This window comes from Pleurodeles waltl, chromosome 3_1 (genome assembly GCF_031143425.1).
Source record: "Pleurodeles waltl isolate 20211129_DDA chromosome 3_1, aPleWal1.hap1.20221129, whole genome shotgun sequence".
Lineage (NCBI taxonomy): Eukaryota > Metazoa > Chordata > Amphibia > Caudata > Salamandridae > Pleurodeles > Pleurodeles waltl.
The window spans coordinates 1,348,691,673-1,348,714,405 of record NC_090440.1 but is presented as its reverse complement, the minus strand read 5'-3'; the positions used below and the strand labels follow the sequence as shown (position 1 = coordinate 1,348,714,405).

Below are 22,733 nucleotides of genomic sequence, written 5' to 3'. Positions count from 1 at the left end.
GCATTTGTACAACAGCCTTCACACATGTAGATTTCTAAGAAAAGATACGCTCATGCAAATGTAACAGGTGGACACATTCCAAAGTATGTAACCGCAAACACATGTGTACACAAGCACAGGGATGCACAGGTCTAGAAATACACGTGTAGACAATCATGCTTACACCATGCTTAGAAATACACATACAGACAACCAACACTCACAAATACTTGCAAAAGTGTGCAGTCGGGTGCATACGCACACACAGACGCAGATGCGCATAAAGATACGTGTGCATAAGTGTATGCACACACAGACCGAAAATAAAGACACCAAGACGCTCAGAGCTACAGTATAAATATATGTCTTATTAGTTATGTACCCAGCAGCTACAATTTGCATCTCAATGAAACCTAAATGAACTGCAAAGTATTTACCACATTGGACGGTTGCCTGTCGGCCATCTCAGGATCGGTGAAGCCAGAGTCGGTGAACTAGGCCCCACCGGGGCACCCAGATCACTGTGAGCACGTGATCACTCCACCCACCTGACACCGGCCAACGGGTGATCTGGGGAAAAAAGCAGCTTCGGACTAAAGTGCTGAACAGTCATTGTCAGACGTCATATCCCGGACACAGAATGCCTGCAGCCTCTCTCTAAATAAAGTGCAGCTCAAGGAGGGTCCTGCTGTATTCTGCAGCTCTGCCAAGTTGCCCCTGTTTACTGCAACTCCAGAAGGGCCCTCTGCACCCTTCCCTGCACCACCAGGCTAATGTATTCTGCCAGTGTACAGGAAGCCCCCCCTGTATTTTGTGGCTGACCCGGAAGCTTCCCATATCTTCATACTCTTCTTATACCGTAGCCGCACAAGACAGACCCCGTAAAGTGCAGCTATGCAAGGATTCCCAGCTGTGTGCCTTAACTGCAGGGTGCAATGCTGTCCTGCTCTGTGCCACAGCTGTACAAGGAGTCTGCTCCATGCTATAGCTTTACGAGAAACCCTTCTTGTGAGCTGCAGCACAGCGAGCAGGCATGCTTGTGTGCTGCCTTTTACAAGGGGTCTTCTTGGGATGTACCTTAACGAGGGGTCTGCTGTGTGCTGCAACTACCCGAGGAGTCTCTGGTGTGGCAGAATGACTAGTGGGCAGATAGAACACAGTACTCGTTGGGCATAGATGAGACAGAAAGGAGACTGCCCAGGGGGACAGGAGAGAAAACAAATACGAGTGGATCGAGCTGGCATGAGGGACCATAGGTGATGGTGCCAACATCCACATCTGGGATCTACATTCTGTGCTTTCCTACCCCTTCATCATTGTTTTCAACTCCTCCCAGCAATTATTTTGAGTGCTGCCTCCTCGCCTCTTTCACATAAATAATTTGGGTGAAGTCTGAAGTAACTGTGTTATACTCACAAACACAGTAGGCCTAGACTAGCGGTACAATAAGGCAACTACTTTATAATGATGTTTCCTTCTAGTCATTACCACAATGAGAGTTACACGAGAGTGTGAGAAACACTGAAGGAAAGGAAAAAAAGGGGAAACTTGGTTATGTGTTGATTTACTTCTTAACCATATAATTTTTTCTGCAAAAGTTGTCACCATGGACTTTGCTAGGGGAACCCGTTCGGATCCACATATTATAGCTAAAACTGTATTTAATGAGGACTGCACCAGGCAATTGTCCAATAAATATTTATGTATGCATTTTTGGTGGTTTGTAAAAGGCTAAATGCAGCCAGTAGGTAACTTTGGGCACAGAATAGCTTCAAGTTGTGCTTAATAATTTGAAACAATAACATTCTATACTGTAAGCATTGTCGTTTGGGGCAGCAGCCTCAACATACTTATTTAAACCATACTTAAGGGACAAGCTTCCTGGAATTTCACTCCAGAGAGTACACAGAATTTACAATTCAAGTCACATGATATTTAAATAGCTTCAATTTACATTCACTCGTTGGAAAGAAATGTTGTGTTTGAAGAGTATTATTTTTTCTAACTGATATTTTTAAATATATTGAGCCTGATTCACAAAGGTAAACTTACACTTTTGGGTAAACTTACAATGACATTCCCAAAACATTGAGTTTAATTAACTAATAATGATCTTACAAGTGTGTAGACTGTCCTCATAGCGCAGGCGCTATGCATAAAAAGATAGGCCTGTCCTATCTTTTTATGTACAGAGTTCTCCACCCCAACAGCGTAGTCTCCACATTCGTAAAGTTACTATTAATAAATTAAACTTACTGTTTGTGAATACCACAAAACACACTAGTAAACTTACACATAGGTGTAAGTTTACCTTTCTGAGTGACGCCCGTTGTCTTGTGAACCAGAATTGTGGATAAACTTTCTAGGACTCCCGCACATTTGGAGATAAAAAACACATACCCCCATCAGCCACCAGTTAGAAGGGACATTAGCATGCCAAAGACTTACAAAAATAAAAACATTAACCTTCTTAAGCTGTCCCTGTTGCATAGCTGAACAGCAATGTATTTCACTTAATTCTACCCCTTTTCGGGGAATCCACATGGTCTTATTTATTTCATTGTGTAGGGCCAGTCCTGTCCAGTCATTAGTCTCTCTGTGTCTCACTTGGTTGCACTTTATTTACTTGTCCCAACCTGATACATTCATTGAATAGTTTTGTTTTTGTACAGCTTTCTTCTCCCTATGGATTTATGCTCTGTGAGGAGCTAGAACAGTCTACACTGGAGTGTTTTATTTCTTCTGAAGGTAAGCTGTGCCGACCGGGTTCAACTCTTACTATTGCTTTGCTTCATATTCAACACCCCCTAGCACCTCCTTTAACCCTCTGACCAGAGGCACACATGGCAGCATTACTTACCCTCGAGCCTCCATGTCCATTTACCTTCCTAATAGCAGCAACTTGTCTGCACCAATACTTTGTTGTAAGCAAACAAGCAAATTATACTGAGGAGGACGGAGGGGAAGTCTCCTCACAACTAACGGATGCAGGACATACACTCAACTCTGTGGCTTCATCTCAGTAATACTATCCACATGCGATATTCTCTAGAAGATGAGTCAAATTTTAGGGTAACTCCAGACTACAGAAAGTGTGTCTGCTGAGTACCAGGAATGAACATCATACACAACTAGCAAAACAGCCTTCAACAAAGTGTAGGCCAACTGGACTTGCAAAGATGGATGAGTCACTTTCATTGCAAGGCCACCACTCCTTACGCTAGTTCAATGGGCAAGTAGTCATGGAGATTGTATGGCCACTGAAATATGGTTCTCCACGATTGGAAATCAGGTGGCCAGCCTTTTGGCCAATAAGCAGAAGAGGCATCTCACATGGCTTGGAAACCAGCAGAGGGTTGAAATCGGAGAATGTGGGAGGGTAAACCCCCTCCAACAGGTACTGCAGCATCATTGCCCAGCTCCAGCTCACTGTGATGGTAGCACTATTCACCTAATCACCAAGAACAGGAGATGTTCCAACAAGCCTCTGCAAGAGCAGTTGCACAAAGATCCCGAATTCCTAGCTGCATTCAGCACAGATCTCAGAAGTTCTCATACTAGCATGAATGATGCATATAATGATTTTTTTCTTAAAAAAGGCAATGTTCAATACACCTTGGCATTATGTATGGGTGGCTTCAAGAAGTAAGTCCCTTCTTTGGTCAGAGGCGGTCTCTCCTCCAGTCTCCACCTCTTTGGTCCATGGTTTTGCGTAAACATTCCAGCTGGGGGCATCCGTGTTGATTACGGCTCCATTGCCCTGGTCCCTAAAGCAGAGTCCACTACGGGCAGTGGTTACTCTACCTCTCAGACTTCACCTTGTAGCGGAGTACCAGGTAGGCTAAAAGCCTCAGGATGATGAAGAAGATGCCCAAGACTATGAAGTCCAGGTAAAGCTTGGCATCTTCCACGTCCAGTTCCTGCAGGATTTTCTCTGGTTTCTGGAAGGGACAGAACTCTTCTTTGCATTCAAGCTCTTCGCGGTTCATGCCGTATATGGTAAGGATGACACCTTCAAATCCATACCTGAACAAATCAAAAAAGAGTGTTATTCAAAGATGGGAGGCGTCAGGACAAGCTTTAGAGGCCAATAAGATCGACTACGTAAAGCCACTGCACTTCACCGGATGCAACTACTGACCTGCAACACCTGTGTTACTTCAGGAGTTAGAGAACACACACAGCTCAGCCAGTGCCCCACAGATGTGATCTGAAGGACACTTTGCTACTTCAGCACTAAGGCCATGTCCAGCTCGATCATTGCTCTTCAACCATGACCAGAAGCGGCCATGCTACTCCAGCACCAAGACCATCCATAGGTCAGTGAATGCAGCACAAACATTACCTGCAGCACACAATGCTCCAAAACTGAGCCCGCGCATATCTCTGTCAATTAATCTCAAACCTGACTTGCAGCACCTCCAGCTACTCTCGAACCGAGGCTCCCACTCAGCTTTGCCACTCAACCTTAAACTTAATACTGGAGCAAAAGTCATTTTCGTGGTTTGGTAGTTTACTGCTGCCGGTGCCTGTCCTTGTGCGTTTTATGCAGATCTTCTGCAGACATAGTCAGTTCACTTTGCACTTGTTTGAAAGCCAATCTGACTTCTCTCTGAACTCCTGCCTTGAACCTGCTGCTCTGCTTGCAATGTTATCTGTGGTGGTTTTGTACATTAATGACTTGTAAAAATGCTTCTTCTTCCATGGAAATGTTTAAGTGTTCAGGTTCCATCACTCGCTTTCAAGTTGAGTGCTTTATGATGAAGCTGATGGACGCTTCTGCAAGAGATGTTCCCTGATCAGTCACAAGTAAAAAATGGAATGTACTCAGGTGGATTGCACTCTTTACCTGTCTTATGTACTATTTTAAAATCATAAGACACATACTCCATCATTCAATTCTTGGTGACATTTTTGCTTCAGGATTTCCAAAAATAGTGAGGAGTGCCTGATGAGGGGTTATATTCATGAAACGTTTAACAAATAGATACAAATCATAATGTTCATAAGCTCATACCCCAGGGGAAACATACCTTTCCAGTAAGATCTTGCAACCTCAGTTAAATTACCACGACTAACATATGAGGCAATGTCTTGGTGTTTTCCTTCATGGTTTGTGTTATGCTACCATCGGTCCCAGCCCTAAAGGACTAAGGGCCAGATATAGTAAGCAGTTTTGCCCATTCTGTGTCTATGGGAAAATGTGTTCGTACATATGGCCCTAAAATCCACTCTTAATTTGGTGCAAAGGCCTGCATCAAAGGAAGCCATGTGTTTTGCGTTCTTGAGTTCATTTAAAGTGTATTTTGGTCAACTCTCTCAGTGGTGTGCTGATTATTGCAAATTCTGGAATAAAGCATGCATAAAAGCCAGCCAGAAACCTGCTGCTTTAAAAACATAGTTTCAAAATTGCTTGATTGTGTTCTTACAGTGTTTTATAAAACATCAAAACGTCAATATTGCAATTTTTCACTGGTCTAGTTGCTTCTTGGAAATGATCTGTTGCAGAACATATGTCAGAACTGAGCCATATAAAGCTGACAAAGCCTAGATACAGTTACAGTTGTATTGTTATTGTGGTTCCTAGTCTAATTCTAATAGGTAATATTCCATATGTAAATACAATTGTGATACCTTTGTGGATGCATTAAGGCAAATAATACGGATGCTGTTCTCTTTCAATAGATGTATTTGTACTATCAGATCTAAACCAGTGGAAATGTTGTTGCTTTTATTTTTTGAAACTGCTACAACTGGACATACCCAAAGTGTTCCACCATTTACTGCCTTAATGATGCCCTGGTTTCCTAGACAGCAATCTTCTTCTTCCACTTGGCACTGCAAATGTACATGTACTCTGCAGTGATTTTGAACCACAAGACTAATGGCCTTGTAAATGTGTAACATTACTTCCATGTTTTGTATTTTCGCTTGTAGTATTTGTTATTTAAAAAATGAAAGATAATGTTCTTGTGCTATATTTTGTTTTAGCTATGCTATATAATGTAGGAAATACATATATGTGCCTATCACCTTAGAATAATAAACCTTCAAAGGAAACTGCAAGCAAATTAAGTTGTATTTTTCTAATTAAACACTTTATCAGTATGCACTCGGTATATTTAAAAGAATTGTAGGTAGGTAAGGTGGAAATGCAGGTAAGTCATTCTAGGTCTAGTTATGATTGGTATAGTGGGTTGGTAAAGTCAGTTAGGCTATGTTTCCTTAAGTATGACTTTTTCTTTTTTATCAGTTCATTATAGTGTCTTTATCAAATGTTGTTTCCAATACAGCAAATATTAGTATTAGTGAAAAATGACAAATAATGGACAATATGATACCCTACTCCACAATGGTTAACAGGTTTTCTTTCAAGAGTTGCTGGAAAATAGAACGGTAGGGACAGAGGAAACAGAAATGGGGTGGGGGGTTCCTCTAAAGGTAAGATTCAGTACGTGTAAAAGGACGGGAGCAACAAGAGGTGAAGGGAGGGGGGGTTGCGGAGAGGACTAAAAGTCGTGCAAGCAGAAATCAGTGAGGAAATGTAAGGTGGAGCAAGTGAGTGAAAACATTAGAAGATAATTGTGGGGGGGTACATTTATTCAAACTTTGTCAAAAGAGAAAAGAAGACGAATACAAGCGTTTTGAATAGACTGGAGCAAATGAAGGAGATACCTAGGAAGACTAACAGAGTGGCTAGACACTGGAATAGCTTGTCCGAGAGAAGAGAAAGGAAGAGGGGGTTAATTCTCAAAATGTTAGGTGGAAGTCACCATCCTAACCACATACAAGAGCTGATCAGGGAATTTCAGGGATGGGTTAAAGACAATGACTACGTTTCTAGCTAAGAATGGAAATTGAGAAAAGTGAACAGACAGTAGGCTACAAGAGGATGTTGGTTCTTTTGAGACTGAGTTTTATGAAACGTGATGACATCCAATTTCAAACAACAGAAAGACAAGCCGTGATCTGATTACTGAGACAAACGGTGAAGGAGTAAAAATGATAAATACAACTCGGAATCATCAGCGTAGAAGTGAAAATGAAAGCCAAAGGAAGCAATGATGGAAACTAAAGTTTTATTATTGATAAAAAAAACAGAAGTGGGCCGAGCACAAAGCCGTTTAGGTAGACATGAAATAACTGAACAGGAAGAACATTCAGCCTCTTTCAAGGAAACTGATAGCGGTCAGAAAGATAAGATCATTAACAGTTGACAGCACTACCAGAAATACCAATTTTAGAGAGTATGAAATAAAGAATTAAGGGCCAGATGTAGCAAAGGGTTTTACCCATTCTGTGTCTATGGGAAAATGTGTTCGTACATATGGCCCCAAATGTGTGATGATAGAGTGTACTTTTAATTTGTAAAACAGTCCCTCAAGCACTGCAATAGATGGCAGCAGGATGCACCAAAACAGCCAATAGCATGAGGTGAGAGAGAGCTACTTCTGTTGAGTGAAGCCAAAAACCGAATTTATGTTTGTGTGAACGTATTGATAAAAATCGTTCTCCCCAATAGCTAATGTTCTCTGGCAATACCACAGTGTCTTACGTAGCCAGACCTGAAAATAAGTACTTTGTCATGCTATTTGAGAACAACCATATTGAAGCACCAAAATACAAGTGTAAATAACTACCCCAGGAAAAAGGCCTAATACATAACCTATAGCACACCTTGCTCGCCCAGCACGAATCTACTCCCTGCTCACACACAACTTGTCTGATGCAACACAAATATGACTTGTAGCACCCACTGCACGCCTGAAATAACACCTCCCCGCACACACAGATCATTTTTTTTTATACTCTATAACACCCTGCTGCTCTAGTATTGAGACAGCACACATACACATACACACACACACACACACTGTTCAGCTACTGCGCCTCAAACCTCATCTGCAACACCTCTTCTATTCCAGCACTAAGAACACATACAGTTCTTCCAATGCACCTCTAACCTGACAAGTTGTACAAATTGCAAATACATATAATCGATCCACACAAGTTCAGAAGAGCCTGCACCCAAACTGCATTGCAGGATGTTGCTACCCAATACTCACCTGACATACGACACATATGAGCTCCACTGAAGGTAGGTCGGGATGGTCTTGAAACTAACAAAAAAGCCAGAAAAAAGCAGGACTGGAATGGCAGTAACTGGACCCACAAAAGTTGCCACCTATACAAAAAAATAAAAATCATTGATGGTGATTCACCAAACATGACTGTGACATCAGAAGTGACATCATGCAATCTTTGTGATGTTGCAGGAATTGTTTATTCAGCCGACTCCTATCTTCAGCTGACAGATTAAGAGAAGGGCAAGAGTGGAAACTCTGTTACTTTGTCTTTCTGCTGCTATCATCATAGCCCCTGAGACCAGGGGCTGGACTTACACTGCTCAAACTACCACACAGCAATCTAACAGTGGTCGCCCCATCTAAATGTTGTCGAAGAACACTTTGCTGCATGCAGACACTGCATCCTGAAGCCGCACATTGTGCCCTTTATGCTCACACTGTGCCCTGTACATCTACACTGGGCCCTGCAACCCTACTCTCTCCTACATGTGTACTCAATGCCTGCATCCGTACAATGTTTCCTTCCAGCCTTCATAGCACATCTATCCCCATACTACGCTCTGCATTACTACTCTGTATCCTGCTCCCTTACACTTTAAGCTGCATCCTGGATTGGGCCCTATTCACAAAGGTAAATTTATGCAGATGTAAATTTACTACTGCACCTTGTAGCAACTTTAGAATTTTTTGCTCTTCACCTTTTCCGAGTGTAGCTGTAACGTTACAAAAAAACTTAAATATAAATTTATTTAACTACCACCTAAATTGGACATACATTTTAAAATTCAAAATAATTTACTTTATTTAACAATATTTCCTATGTGCTGTTCTTTTAAGTATCAGATTCCATTATTTTTTATGGGACGGCATTGTAGTACCTAGGAGTGGCCATATGTGGAGCTGAACTTACTCTAAAGCTGAGCTGGAGAACATTTTTAACTATTTTGGGTCATTTTGGCTGTAGTAACTTCAGAGGTGCAGACTGTAAATAGAAATTGGCTTACTCTTTATAGGTTGGGTGTTTGTAGTTCCATTTCCCTATCAAAACCTGTGCTTACCCTTCCCTAAGCCGCACCTTTCCCCTCTCTAATTTCTTCCAGTTTAGTAATATTTCCCATTACCCAGCCTCTCCCAAAGGTTCCTCTGACATTTTATACTGAAATGTATATCTACACGTGCGGAGACGTCTGCAACTAAAGCGGAGAACTCTGCATGGTAAAGGTAGGACAAGCGGAATTCTCGGCCCATAGGTTTGTGAACAGCATTTGGTAGTACATGAGTAATACTACTCAAGTAAGCATAAACATACTACTAAGGGAAGTTTGTGACTAGGGCTGTTGTGTCCTACAACTATATGTCTCATACTACATCCCTACACCATGCCTCTCATCCTTACAATGTGCTGTGTACCTACACTGTGCCCTAAATGCCTACACTGTTCCCTGCATCCTTACAATGTGTCCTCTATAGCTGCATTGTACTCTGCACACCTACACGCGGCCCTGCATGCCTAGACTGTGTCTGCATCCCTACAATGTGTCCTCTATCCCTACACTGAGCCCTCGATATTAATTAACATTGTGTCCTGCGTCCCTACATGGTTCTTGCATACTTATGCTGTGATCTGTATCCTGCACAGAGTTGGGTATCTCTGCACGGTGTCCTGATTAGTACATGCACTGTGCATCCCTGCAATAAGTCCGGCATGCCTATACTGTTCCCTGCATCCCTATGGCGTGGTCTGGCTGTCTAGATTATGGTGTTCATCTCTACATCGTCTTGCATGTCCATAGGGCACTCCATCTCTATACTGTGCTGTCCAGGCTTAAACAGTGCCTTACATACCTCTACTGAACCTTAACAGATTGCTCTATATCTTTAGTCTGTGCCCTGCAATTCTAGGAAATGCCTAACGTCCCGACTCTCAACTGTAAACCTACATTGCATGCTGCATTACCAAAACTCCATCCTGCAGATCTAAAGTGTCCTTCATCCTTGGACTGCACTCTGTGTTCCACCACTGAGCCTGTAAATAAACAGCGGTTGTATCCCTGACTGTATCCTGCATCCCTAACCTGTGCACTGCATACCTACACTAGGCCTTACATTCCTAGACCACACCCTGTATTTCACCCGTTTGCCATAAAGAAAACGATGGCTTATCCCTGAGTATCCCCTAACTCTTCCTAGAGATTGCTGAGTCACTGAAAACTTGGTCCATGCTCACACCAGATGCCTCACTCTGACTCAGCTCGAGGTCTTCTGTGAACCTCAAGCCCAAAACAAGCTGAGATTTCACAAGGGTGATGTGGCCTAGTGTCTACATTTTCACAACAATGTATGATCAGGAAGCAGGTTCGAAAACTCATCTTGACTAAACATCCTGTGAATCCCATCAAATCTCGCTGTACTGAAAAAAACTTGTAAGGGAATGTTGTGAGGGGTATGTCCTTGGGCAAGGCTTGTGCTATTTAAAACTGCCCGAAATAAAATGAGAATTCTGTTTGTTACTCACACTCTAATCTCATCCTCCAAGAATTGAGGACACAGCATCAACCTTTGATATCAGAGATACTCATCTAGTGGCTGAACTGCACAGTGTGAAACTGAAAAATCTGAGGTTAATCTCAGCTTCCCAGTTTGACCACATTGTGTGATCCTAGACATATATTTCATTTCATCAAGTCTCCATTTTGTTCATTATCTCATAGGGGGCAGCTTCAAATACATGACTTCAGGAGGTGCGCTCTACTAAAAACATTTCTTGTGCTTCATTTAATGGCCTATACAATTTCTCCATCTATAATAGTAATCAAGGAAACATTTAGGGTATATATGAAAACTGATTTGCCTCTTAGTTAGATAACCACATTGGCATCAGGACACAAGCAGGAATGTTTCTCAGTTTATATTTAAAAACACCTATATTTAATAAATACGTTAAAAATAATCTGATGTATTAAGTTATAATGTTTCCGCATACGAAAACAAACACACTTTGTTCAATTTTGAAGACACCTTATCATACTCTAGTTGTCCTACGATGTACATGCAAAATACTTTCTCCGCTTGGCTCGTGCAGCGGCTCTTAGAGCCAATCCAAACCCTTGTTCGGCAGTGCCTCGGCCCTCCTTGTTAATTTGTTGGCTCGCCCACCTCTAACTGTACGCTGCGGACCCACACTATACAGGGGAACTTAGGCCCTGATTTAAACTTTTTTTGCGCCGCATTTGCGTCATTTTCTGACACAAAAGCGGCGTAAACTTACAAAATACAATTGTATTTTGTAACTTTACGCCGCTTTTGCGTCAAAAAAATGACGCAATTGCGACGCAAAAAAGTATAAATCAGGGCCTTACTGTGCTCATTATCATTGAACTGCACCTTGCATCCCCACACACCTCCCTGCATGCCTTCCATGCTTCTACCAAGAGCCCTAGTCGCCTTCACCTGTAATGAGGTTGAGGCCGCTCCAATCAGGAGGCCAAGAGACTGGGCCACCAACGCCGTGCAAGTGGCGAGGGCGGAGAAAAGCAGGAAGCGGGAGGCCTCTGGAGGTTGAGCTGTCATCCAGTACACAATACTGCAGTACGTGATAGGGCAGATCACCTGCGACAAAGAAGAGATCATACATGGAGCAGGTTAGCAAAGATACAGAAGGCCTTCAAGGAGAGCGAGATATTCCACGATTAAACAGAACGTGGTACACTGCAGAGTAGCAGAGAAACAAGGGCCTGTTAAAAAAACACACAGACCACGACTACAGAAGGAGAGAGAGCAGCTGAATAACTGCATACATTACAAACAACGGATATAGGGTGGGTATCCGAAGAAAGACCTGGTAAAAAAAACTCCAGAGAAACAGACAGAGTTCGAAAAATTCTAGAAAAACAGAGAGAAAGTTAAAACATGCATAGATATTGATGGGGGGGAGGGGTGCGCAGAGAATCAGCTCTCGAGTTAAAAAAATAACAAGAAAGGGAACAAAGATGTGGCGAAAGAAAACACAAATAAATTATGTTTACGGAGAGGAAAACTAGAGATGCGAATATTAGATGGGAAAGTACAGTTATCCAGCGAGCAACGGAAAAAAAATAAACAGCCAAGATCAACTAAAAACGTCCGATGAAGATAAACAATGTGGAAGCGAGCAGGAAACAAAACTCAGGCGATAACCTACAGAGTTATAGAGAAAGACAGCAGCGGAAAATATAGCAAGTGAAAAACTGAGATTAGTCCGAAAATAAGAGAGGAAGAGAAATTAAGTGAAAACCACAAATGTGCCGGTGAAAAACAGCAGAGGAAATACATGGAATGAACACACGTGCAAAGAAAAAATAGGAGGTGAAAAACAACAGAGAAAAAAAATAGAAAATGAAAAAGTGAAAGTGCCAGGTGCACTAGGTTAACAAAAAATGAGTTTAAAAAAAAAAAAAAAAGACAAGCGAGCAGCAGACAGCGGGGCCAAAAGAAAGAGGGGAACTGAGATCGGGGGAAAAACTGCAAAGCAAGTGAAATATTTTGAAGAATAACAAATCAACAGAATTCACGAGAAAGGAACGGAATGCCGGGAACGGGAGCCGCACCTGGAAAGGTACATCAGCCATGGTCTTCGCCAAGTAGTACGCCTTCAGACTGTACCAGTAGTTGAGGTGTTCTCTTAGGAAGACAGACATTTCCAGTGGAACTGCAGAGAGAGAGAGAAAACACAAAGACATCTATTAATTGACAGGGAACAGAGTAGAAACAGACACATGCTGCAGCGCCAGGGGGCTCACAGGGGGCACCTACAGCCACCATTCACCCGAAATCTACTGCGACATCTTTGACAGCTGAGGGTGCATTTTGGGAGACACTAATTGGAAACACAACTTTTTTATTGCAGCACGTGGTTGCTTAGAAAACAAAGAGAAGATTAACTCTTTGTTCGGTGACGAAGAGATAGAACGGACGCTGATCAGATTTCATATCTAGTGTCAAAAAAGAACAATTGCTCCGGAAATCAAACGTTAGCTACAATGAGAAGAACATTGTGTTTTCAGCGCTAGAAATTCGCTCATCTTATAAAAGTGAAAATCAGCCCTCTTCCTTCCTTCATAACAATCATTGTATTGTGTGAGCGGTCAGCAGCAGGGGAGGCAGGATAGAGGACCCATCCATCACCGCCAAGCAGCTCACGTGCTTGACATATAGAAGATTTATTTTGTCATGTAAGTGAAACCTAGCTCGCCAACAAGTAGCAGTGTGTAGAAGGAAATGGAGCACATGCCTTGGGGAAGCTTTATCCTGTGACAGGGGCATTTAGTGGGAAAATGGCCAACCTACTAAGGTGGTCCCCACAGAGGCACTGTAGTCCAAGCACTAGACACGCGCCAAGGTAGCATGACTGTGGCCAAAGTGAGCAGCTTCGGCCCTAACAACTCCTATAGCCGTCGCCTGTCTCGCGGTTTCTCCTATTGGTCAGGCTGTTGGTGACCGTCAAGCCCCATGCGGACATGAACTTGGGATGCTCCCGCCAGGTAAGCTTCCACTGGTGGCTTACATGTGAGGACGGTGGGCATCAGTGCAGCAAACATGAGGAATAACATCGAGAAGAAGAGGAAACCCGTGTTGTTGAAGACCTTGCCGGCGTCGTTCCCGATGCGCAGGTAGAGCAGGCCAATGAGCACCCCGATGCAGATGTGGGACATGAACCGCAGGTGGGTCAGTACCTGCAGGCGTTGGGAAGAAGTAAAAGACAAAGGTGAGTTGAGGTAGTCAAACTTAATTCAACAAGAGGCAGCCAGCAAGAAGCAGGAGGAGTTACAGACACTCTCCAAGATTAATATTGGGTACTCTTGACCAAGAAGGGCTGAGAAACAGATTTCTCAGATCCCAGACTTTGCTGCACATAAAGCTGCCCAGAACTTTCAGCCCTTTACTTACTTTCATTAGTTTTTTCATCTATTTATTTATTTGATTTGTGATATGTCCAGAAGTACCAAGGCCACTTTAGAACACAAATAGGGAAGGGAAGAACTGCAATGGACTTTAGCACAGACCAGTGATAATCATTCGAAGAAGTCATGGTGAGACCATAAAAGCTTGTACAAAGGGAGCAGAGAAGAATTAGGGCCCCAGACCAAAGACGTGGAAGTGGGGGTCCAACAGAGACTTTACTACCTTGCTGTCTCACAAAAGTACCATCATTTAATTCAAACACTGTAGATAGGAAGTGATGGGATCTGAAGTCAAGTTTCAGTTTAATTCGTTCTGCACACCTTACTCGATTCCCTGTCACAAACAGTGACAACTGCTACTCTCCAGTGAGACATACTGAATGTCCAAGGATCTATATGAGAGGCATGTAAAAGGTGTGAACCAATCAATGGTGAAAACATCAACACAAGAAATGCATCAAAGGTCCATACAGATGCATTACATACCCAGATAATTCACCAACACACAACTTGCAACACTTAAACACACATATCTACAAGACAACACATCTCACAGCACTGACATTAGCTGCATCACCTCAATATCACAATACATCAAAGACATGTTTAAAAACCCTGACATTCATGAGAGTTTGTAGATGAAGGGGACTATATTTTAAAATCAAGGGACAATACCTCTACATACATTTTATGAATAACTATGGTGAACTTTCTGATATTGCAGTATTTACACTCTGAAAATCACCATAGCATTTAAAATGTATTATTCTATCAACTGTCACACTCTGCCACTAAAGTGGGACCCATGCATGTTTCCAAGCAAGTGCAGCTGAAGCAGGGAACTCTGTTTCTAATTTTTTTTTTTTTTGCAAAACAAATGTTCAGTTTTTAAAGTATGATCATTGATAAAAAGAAGGGGAAACCTATCCCACAAATAAATAAACATATACCAGTTTAAGCTATTTATGTCACTGTAGACAGGGTCCAGCTCACATTAAACACTTACTTGACCTGCTAGGCGTACAGTTTAATTTCCCTCTGCTTCATAGGATACTTTGTTGTCAGGTGAACAAAATGATGTGCTCACTCCCTCCCATCCCAATGCTAAAAATTAAAATGAGCTTTTTGGATGATAAAACAATTAGAAGTAATGCTGCTGGTACAAATGTGTGTTTACCCTCTCACACCAGCCAATGTCTTTCAGACAATTGAACTGAATAGTCTTTCTCACTTTTTGAAATGTGCATGTTTACAGCATAATGCAGCACCGTCACTACATTTAAATCCTGTGGTTCCTTATTAAGTGCTGGGACTAAGCATAAAGCAAATATTGATGCAAAAATGTCTCGCAGCTATGACCAAACACAAAAAAAGGATTCCACAGACCCCATATATGTGAAATCAAAGAGACAATAATCCCTGCTTTATGCATTTCAAATACACTTTTCTTTGTTTTCGTGGATGTGTGGATGTTCTTGTATTCCATTAAAACGTGCCAGAAGTGGCCCATTTCACTAAAAACTAAACATTCCATTGTAATGGATTATGCTAAAAGGCCTAAATTAAGGTATAGAGCATGTGACTGATTAATGTTGACTAGCAGATCCAGAAACATGATTAAATTAATTCCTTTGCTCTTCTGCTAATATCCCCCGCAGAGCTACATAGAGTACTTATCTCGCTCTGACACTGGAAATGTATGCTGAAGCTGAGAATTGCAGTTCACCTGTATGCTGTCTGACTGCAGTGACCTAAAATATGCAAAATAAATTCAGATTCCCAAATTTGACAATAATTTATTGAACTATGCTATGTGCTCTGCTCCTCTGACTTTCAACATGGTGTGACAAAATTTCCAAAAAGTTGGCGCTTCACTACATTGAAATTGTAAAGGAACAGATGACATGTAGCCATTATCTACAGAAGGGATCAATCCCCATGTTTAATGTTCGACTTGAGTGATCCAGTCGAAAGAGAGCTTGTGCACTTGTGCCATGGATGACAGATTATGGGCACTTACTGTGTCTCTCATGATGGAGAGAAAGGTCCGCTTGAACAGGATGCAGAATTGTGTCATGGTGCTCGTGGCGAAGGTATGGCTCTCCATAGCAACTGCTTCCTGTGGTAAGAGGGGAAAAGGGTAGAGTGAAGTCCATGATGGGTTGGGGACTTGGTTTTCAACAAACAGAGACGAAGAGAATGGACATTGTGTCTGAGGAACCTTGAAGCACAGAGCATTAAGCAATTTGCTTAATTCCACTAATACACCACAGAGGGTTGGCCAATATGAGAATCTGGGAAACCTTAGGCTGGCCAGTGCCTCCTATAATGTTTTACAGTCATCCTGCAAGTGAACTGCCTCCAACTTTGACAGCTCTTCAGAGACATATGGCTCTGAGTTTGCACCTGGATCTTTCGCTGTAATAGAGATGGAAGGCACGATGACACTCTTCCCAAAAGATAAAGTAACAACTCAACTTTACTTACTGTCAGGCATGTGGAAGGGCTGGGAGCGTCATCGTTCTTTTTTGGGGGGTTCTTCTTCTCCTCCATGGTGCAAAGGCCATCCTGGACGGCTTGGAAGAGCACTGGGTTCAAGTCCCCATACTCACCAGACGCCACTTCTATAACTGAGAGAGAACCAAACATAGCACTGGGTCACTCAAGAGGGAAGCCCTTCCCATCGCCCCTCTTTTTCCCCATGTCACCTGCTCAGCCACATTTTCTCTAGTAGTGTGATAAATATGCACACAAACTAGCATACGCTGGGACCTCCCACGACCTTCACCGCTTCTATTTGCATCCTGGTCACCTATGCATGTGTTTCTTCTAGTCAAGCCATAAAGCACTGGGACAGTGGACAGACCATTCATTCTAACAGGAGTGATGATGTTGAGGCGTTTTTAAGGCATATCAGTAGCTGGGCTTCCTCAGGATATATGGGATTCCTTCAGTTTACACGCACAGCACAGTGTGAACCTAGCACAGGAAAATGCCCATAGCTGTAAAGAGCACAAAGGCCTTCACTGTTCGGCATGTGCACTACTATTTATGAGTCATGTCACATGAAAGAGAGAAATTAAAATACACAGGGTCAAGGTGCTCAGGGGCAGACAGTGGCAGACTTGGAGAACAAAATCACTATGGCCCTCATTCTGAGTCTGACGGGCGGCGGAGGCCGCCCGCCAGACTTCCCCCCTCCGAAATACCGCTCCGCGGTCGAAAGACCGCGGAGGGTATTCCGAGTTTTCCCCTGGGCTGGCGGGCGGTCTTCGCAAGACCGCCCGCCAGCCCAGGGGAAAACTCCCTTCCCACGATGACGCCGGCTCGTAATAGAGCCGGCGGAGTGGGAAGGTGCGACGGGTGCAGTTGCACCCGTCGCGTATTTCAGTGTCTGCTTTGCAGACACTGAAATACTTTTAGGGGCCCTCTTACGGGGGCCCCTGCCGTGCCCATGCCATAGGCATGGGCACGGCAGGGGCCCCCAGGGGCCCCGCGACTCCCCCTCCCGCCATCCGGTTCCCGGCGGGAGAACCGCCAGGAACTGGATGGCGGGAGGGGGAGTCGGAATCCTCCATGGCTGCGGAGCGCGCTCCGCAGCCATGGAGGATTCCTACGAGCGGCGGAAAGTCAGCGGGAGACCGCTGGCTTTCCGCGTCTGACCGCGGCTAAACCGCCGCGGTCAGAATGCTCGTAGGAGCACCGCCAGCCTGTTGGCGGTGCTCCCGTGGTCGGTGGCCCTGGCGGCCACCGACCGCCAGGGTCGGAATGACCCGCTATATCCTTTATTTAAGACTAGGTTGAGGCTCCCATGCACAAAGGGACATCTTAAAGATTTTGGGGGCCTTGAGGCAAACAGATCTTGGAGGCCCCTGTTCACAACAGATTTTAATTTATGATCCAATTTCTGACCTTTCATGCCCTCTCTGGCCAGGTCAGTGACAGTGTACAGACACACTCATGCACATTTTAAATGTTTTTACATCTACTGTTCATGGATAGTGACTTGTGTTTTCAATATTTAACACAGCAGCAGCTCACTAATGTTATTCCAAATAATCTCTGTGACGCCCTCCAATTTCTCATATTTGAGGTACTCTTTTGTTCTAAAATGACTTTTTATGGATAAGACATGAAACAGAAACACAGCATGTCTGCAAAATGTCCATCACAGCCTCTTACGCGTCACCCACATTAAAAATATTTTAAAAGAAAAGGGTAATTATAGCAATTTGTTGAAGAATTAATCAAAAGAATCAGGGCAATGCTCTCTGCAGAACAGAGCTGGCTCTATAAGAGAGTGTGTGTGGAGGGGGGGAGGGGCTGAAAGCCTTGGGCCCTTGGCCAGAGTCAACTTCGCCCATGCCGCAATACTTCTCTGGAAGCACAGCGCAGACGTGCCAGAAGGGCTAACTTTAGTTTGTCACTTACTGAAGTCGGCGGGGTTGTGGTAGGTCGGACAGTGGAGGTGCAGGCCCTTCAGATAAGGGATGAGGTTGGTTACCACGCCTTTATAGATGCACTGTCCCTGGCTGAGGATGTACAGCTGCAATGAGAGGCGAGACAGTGTGAGGGTGTAGGAAGCAGAGGGTACAGAGAATTCAGAGATGGCAATTTCAGACACAGATGATGAAACAGCGCTGCACTTTGGGGGGTGAAGGAGGACAAAGGCATAGGGAGCAGGGCCAGCAAGCTTGCACACAAAACAGACAGGACAAAGTTCAGAAAGACAGGGGACATGGAAGTGATGGTGGGAGAGAGAGATCCGTGTGATAATGAAATTCAGATGAGGATAGACTGTTCCTCATTAAGAGCAATTTAAGAGATAAAAGGCAACACAGCATTGCAAAGCACAGTCACATAAATAGTACTCTCGCACATATGTGTAGTAAACATAAGGGGAGGCCAAGGAAGAAGCAACTTCACTGCATGAAGGGGCGGGAACTGGACAGTGCCTGAGGGGGAGGAGAAGAGAGAGGGCACCTTCCCAGGCCAGGGAGTGGGCGACGACACCTTCCCAGAGTTAGATGGAAAAGGAAGGGTACCCCACCAATGTCAGGGGATTGGTTCTTTCCATTGCCATGAGAGAGTAGAGAGCATCTTTCCATAGTAGGGAAGGAGAGACAACACTTTTTTAGGGTCAGAGGAGGTTAGCGGCCCCATATCCTGGATCAGGGGAGGGAAGAGACCCCAATTTCAGAGTCAGGGGTGAGAACACGTTTTTATGGACAAAGGAATGGAAAGTTTACCTTCCCAGTCCCAAGAAAGGTGAAATGACACTTTCCAGGGGCAGGGAAACTGAGATGACGTCTTCCCATGGGAAGGGAGTAGATGAGAGCCTTCCGGGGTTCAGGGAAAAGAGATGAGATCTTGTGTTTAACAGAATGGGTAATGTAACATTTGTATCATGTCCCTTTCTGTGACTTCTTACGGGACTGGGACACGGAAAAGGTTACTGTGTGAATGGGGTGCGTGGGGTGGGGGATCTTCTTGTTTTACATTGCCGATTCATGTGTATTTGGTAGTTCAATTGAAACTGTTGAGTGGCATCATCACCTTTAAAGTTTAGTCTAAAACTACTCATGTGTGTACTTAGAAATACCAATAAAAAGAAGTTTCACAAGTATTGGCAAAGCCAATAGTTCGTGCCTATTTAAGAACTATTGGCTTTGGCAACCTGTTTTTGCCATGTTGAACAGCAGTGTGTCTGCTGTTCAGCATGGCTAAAAGTTAGTGGCGTTGAGTGTCCTAGAGAGAGAGAGGAGTGAGGGATGTAGAGTGTCGTAGACTGAATTTGTTGAAGCAGAGTACAGTAGGAGGAGTAGAATTCAGTGGTTCAGGGCAGTGTGTTGTAGAGTGCAGAGTCGCTGAGTGTAGTGTAGTGGGGTGGAATATGGTGGAATGGATTGAGGTAGTGGTGTGGATTAGATTGGAGTAGATTTGGGTAGATTGAATTGGGGTAGAGTGGGTTGGATTGAATGGGGTAGATTGAACTGGGTGGAGTGGAGGGATGGATTGTATTGGAGTGGGGTGGATTGGAGTCGGGAGGGTTAGATTGGCTTGGGTGGGTAGTTTGGTTTGGAGTGATAAAACTGGATTAGAGTAGGGTGGTTTGGAGAGAGGTGAATTAAAGTGGAGTAGGTTGGATTAGATGGACTGAAGAGGGGTGGACTGGACTGGAGGGGGCGGATTGGACTGTAGTGGGGTGGTTTAGTTTGGAGTGTGGTGGATTGGAGTGGAGTGAATTAGAGTGTGATGGGCTTGATGGATTTGATTGAGTGGCATAGTCTGAACTGGGGTGGGTGGATTCGTTTGGGGTAGAGTGTATGGACTGGAGTAGAGTGGGGTGGATTGGACTGCACTGGAGTGGGGGTGACTGGATGGAGTGGATTATATTGGAGTGGGGTGAACTGAAATGAGGTGGGGTGGACTGGGATGGGTGGACTGGGGTGGGTGGACTGGAGTTGGGTGGATTGGACTGGGTGGAGTAGATTGGAGTGGGGTGGAGTAGATTGGAGTGCGGTGGACTGCACTGAGGTGGGTTGATTGGGGTGGGCTGAAATGGACTGAGTGGGGTGGACTGGAGTGGGGTGGGGAGGACAGAAGTGGGGTTGAATGGACTGGGATGGAATAGAGTCAGATGCATTGGAGTTGGATGGATTGGAGAGGACTGGATTGACGTGCGGGTGGGCGGATTGGAATGGAGTAGGCTGGATTGCAGTAGGGTGGTTTGGATTGGATTGGAGTGAGGTCGATTGGATTGGGTGGAGTGGATTGAGGTGGAGTTGACTGGGGTGGGGTGAGGTGAACTGCACTGTGTAGGAAAGTACCATCTTGCCTGGCATGTTACCCCCATTTTTCACTGTATATATGTTGTTTTAGTTGTATGTGTCACTGGGACCCTGTTCACCAGGGCCCCAGTGCTCATAAGTGTGCCTGAATGTGTTACCTGTGTAGTGACTAAGGGCCTGATTCTAACTTTGGAGGACGGTGTTAAACCGTCCCAAAAGTGGCGGATATACCACCTACCGTATTACGAGTTCCATAGGATATAATGGACTCGTAATACGGTAGGTGGTATATCCGCCACTTTTGGGACGGTTTAACACCGTCCTCCAAAGTTAGAATCAGGCCCTAACTGTCTCACTGAGGCTCTGCTAATCAGAACCTCAGTGGTTATGCTCTCTCATTTCTTTCCAAATTGTCACTAACAGGCTAGTGACCATTTTACCAATTTACATTGGCTTACTGGAACACCCTTATAATTCCCTAGTATATGGTACTGAGGTACCCAGGGTATTGGGGTTCCAGGAGATCCCTATGGGCTGCAGCATTTCTTTTGCCACCCATAGGGAGCTCTGACAATTCTTACACAGGCCTGCCACTGCAGCCTGAGTGAAATAACGTCCACGTTATTTCACAGCCATTTTACACTGCACTTAAGTAACTTATAAGTCACCTATATGTCTAACCTTTACCTGGTAAAGGTTAGGGGCAAAGTTACTTAGTGTGAGGGCACCCTGGCACTAGCCAAGGTGCCCCCACATTGTTCAGAGCCAATTCCCTGAACTTTGTGAGTGCGGGGACACCATTACACGCGTGCACTACATATAGGTCAATACCTATATGTAGCTTCACAATGGTAACTCCGAATACGGCCATGTAACATGTCTAAGATCATGGAATTGCCCCCTCTATGCCATCCTGGCATTGTTGGCACAATTCGATGATCCCAGTGGTCTGTAGCACAGACCCTGGCACTGCCAAACTGCCTTTCCTGGGGTTTCACTGCAGCTGCTGCTGCTGCCAACCCCTCAGACAGGTTTCTGCCCTCCTGGGGTCAAGCCAGGCTTGTCCCAGGATGGCAGAACAAAGGACTTCCTCTGAGAGAGGGTGTTACACCCTCTCCCTTTGGAAAATGGTGTGAAGGCAGGGGAGGGGTAGCCTCCCCCAGCCTCTGGAAATGCTTTCTTGGGCACAGATGTGCCCAATTCTGCATAAGCCAGTCTACACCGGTTCAGGGACCCCTTAGCCCCTGCTCTGGTGCGAAACTGGACAAAGGAAAGGGGAGTGACCACTCCCCTGACCTGCACCTCCCCTGGGAGGTGTCCAGAGCTCCTCCAGTGTGCTCCAGACCTCTGCCATCTTGGAAACAGAGGTGCTGCTGGCACACTGGACTGCTCTGAGTGGCCAGTGCCACCAGGTGACGTCAGAGACTCCTTGTGATAGGCTCCTTCAGGTGTTGCTAGCCTATCCTCTCACCTAAGTAGCCAAACCCTCTTTTCTGGCTATTTAGGGTCTCTGTCTCTGGGGAAACTTTAGATAACGAATGCAAGAGCTCAGCCGAGTTCCTCTGCATCTCTCTCTTCACCTTCTGATAAGGAATCGACTGCTGACCGCGCTGGAAGCCTGCAAACCTGCAACAAAGTAGCTAAGACGACTACTGCAACTCTGTAACGCTGATCCTGCCGCCTTCTCGACTGTTTTCCTGTCTGTGCATGCTGTGGGGGTAGTCTGCCTCCTCTCTGCACCAGAAGCTCCGAAGAAATCTCCCGTGGGTCGACGGAATCTTCCCCCTGCAACCGCAGGCACCAAAAAGCTGCATTACCGGTCCCTTGGGTCTCCTCTCAGCACGACGAGCGAGGTCCCTCGAATCCAGCAACTCTGTCCAAGTGGCCAACACAGTCCAGTGACTCTTCAGTCCAAGTTTGGTGGAGGTAAGTCCTTG

General features: G+C 44.6%; 1 protein-coding gene across 6 annotated transcripts in view; it reads right to left on the bottom strand.

Moving 5' to 3' along the window:
• Positions 1–1,145: 1,145 nt before the first annotated feature.
• Positions 1,146–22,733, bottom strand: part of ABCG4 (ATP binding cassette subfamily G member 4) — a 156,135-nt gene continuing 134,547 nt past the window's right edge. For all 6 annotated transcript variants that reach the window (XM_069224830.1, XM_069224828.1, XM_069224832.1 and 3 more), the window contains 8 exons: positions 18,437–18,551; positions 16,493–16,635; positions 16,026–16,124; positions 13,609–13,777; positions 12,653–12,753; positions 11,517–11,675; positions 8,046–8,164; positions 1,146–4,005 (listed from right to left, as the gene is read on the bottom strand). In XM_069224830.1, the coding sequence (XP_069080931.1) occupies positions 3,780–4,005; positions 8,046–8,164; positions 11,517–11,675; positions 12,653–12,753; positions 13,609–13,777; positions 16,026–16,124; positions 16,493–16,635; positions 18,437–18,551 (1,131 nt within the window). In that variant the 3' untranslated portion in view covers positions 1,146–3,779. The remainder of the gene's footprint in view (positions 4,006–8,045; positions 8,165–11,516; positions 11,676–12,652; positions 12,754–13,608; positions 13,778–16,025; positions 16,125–16,492; positions 16,636–18,436; positions 18,552–22,733) is intronic.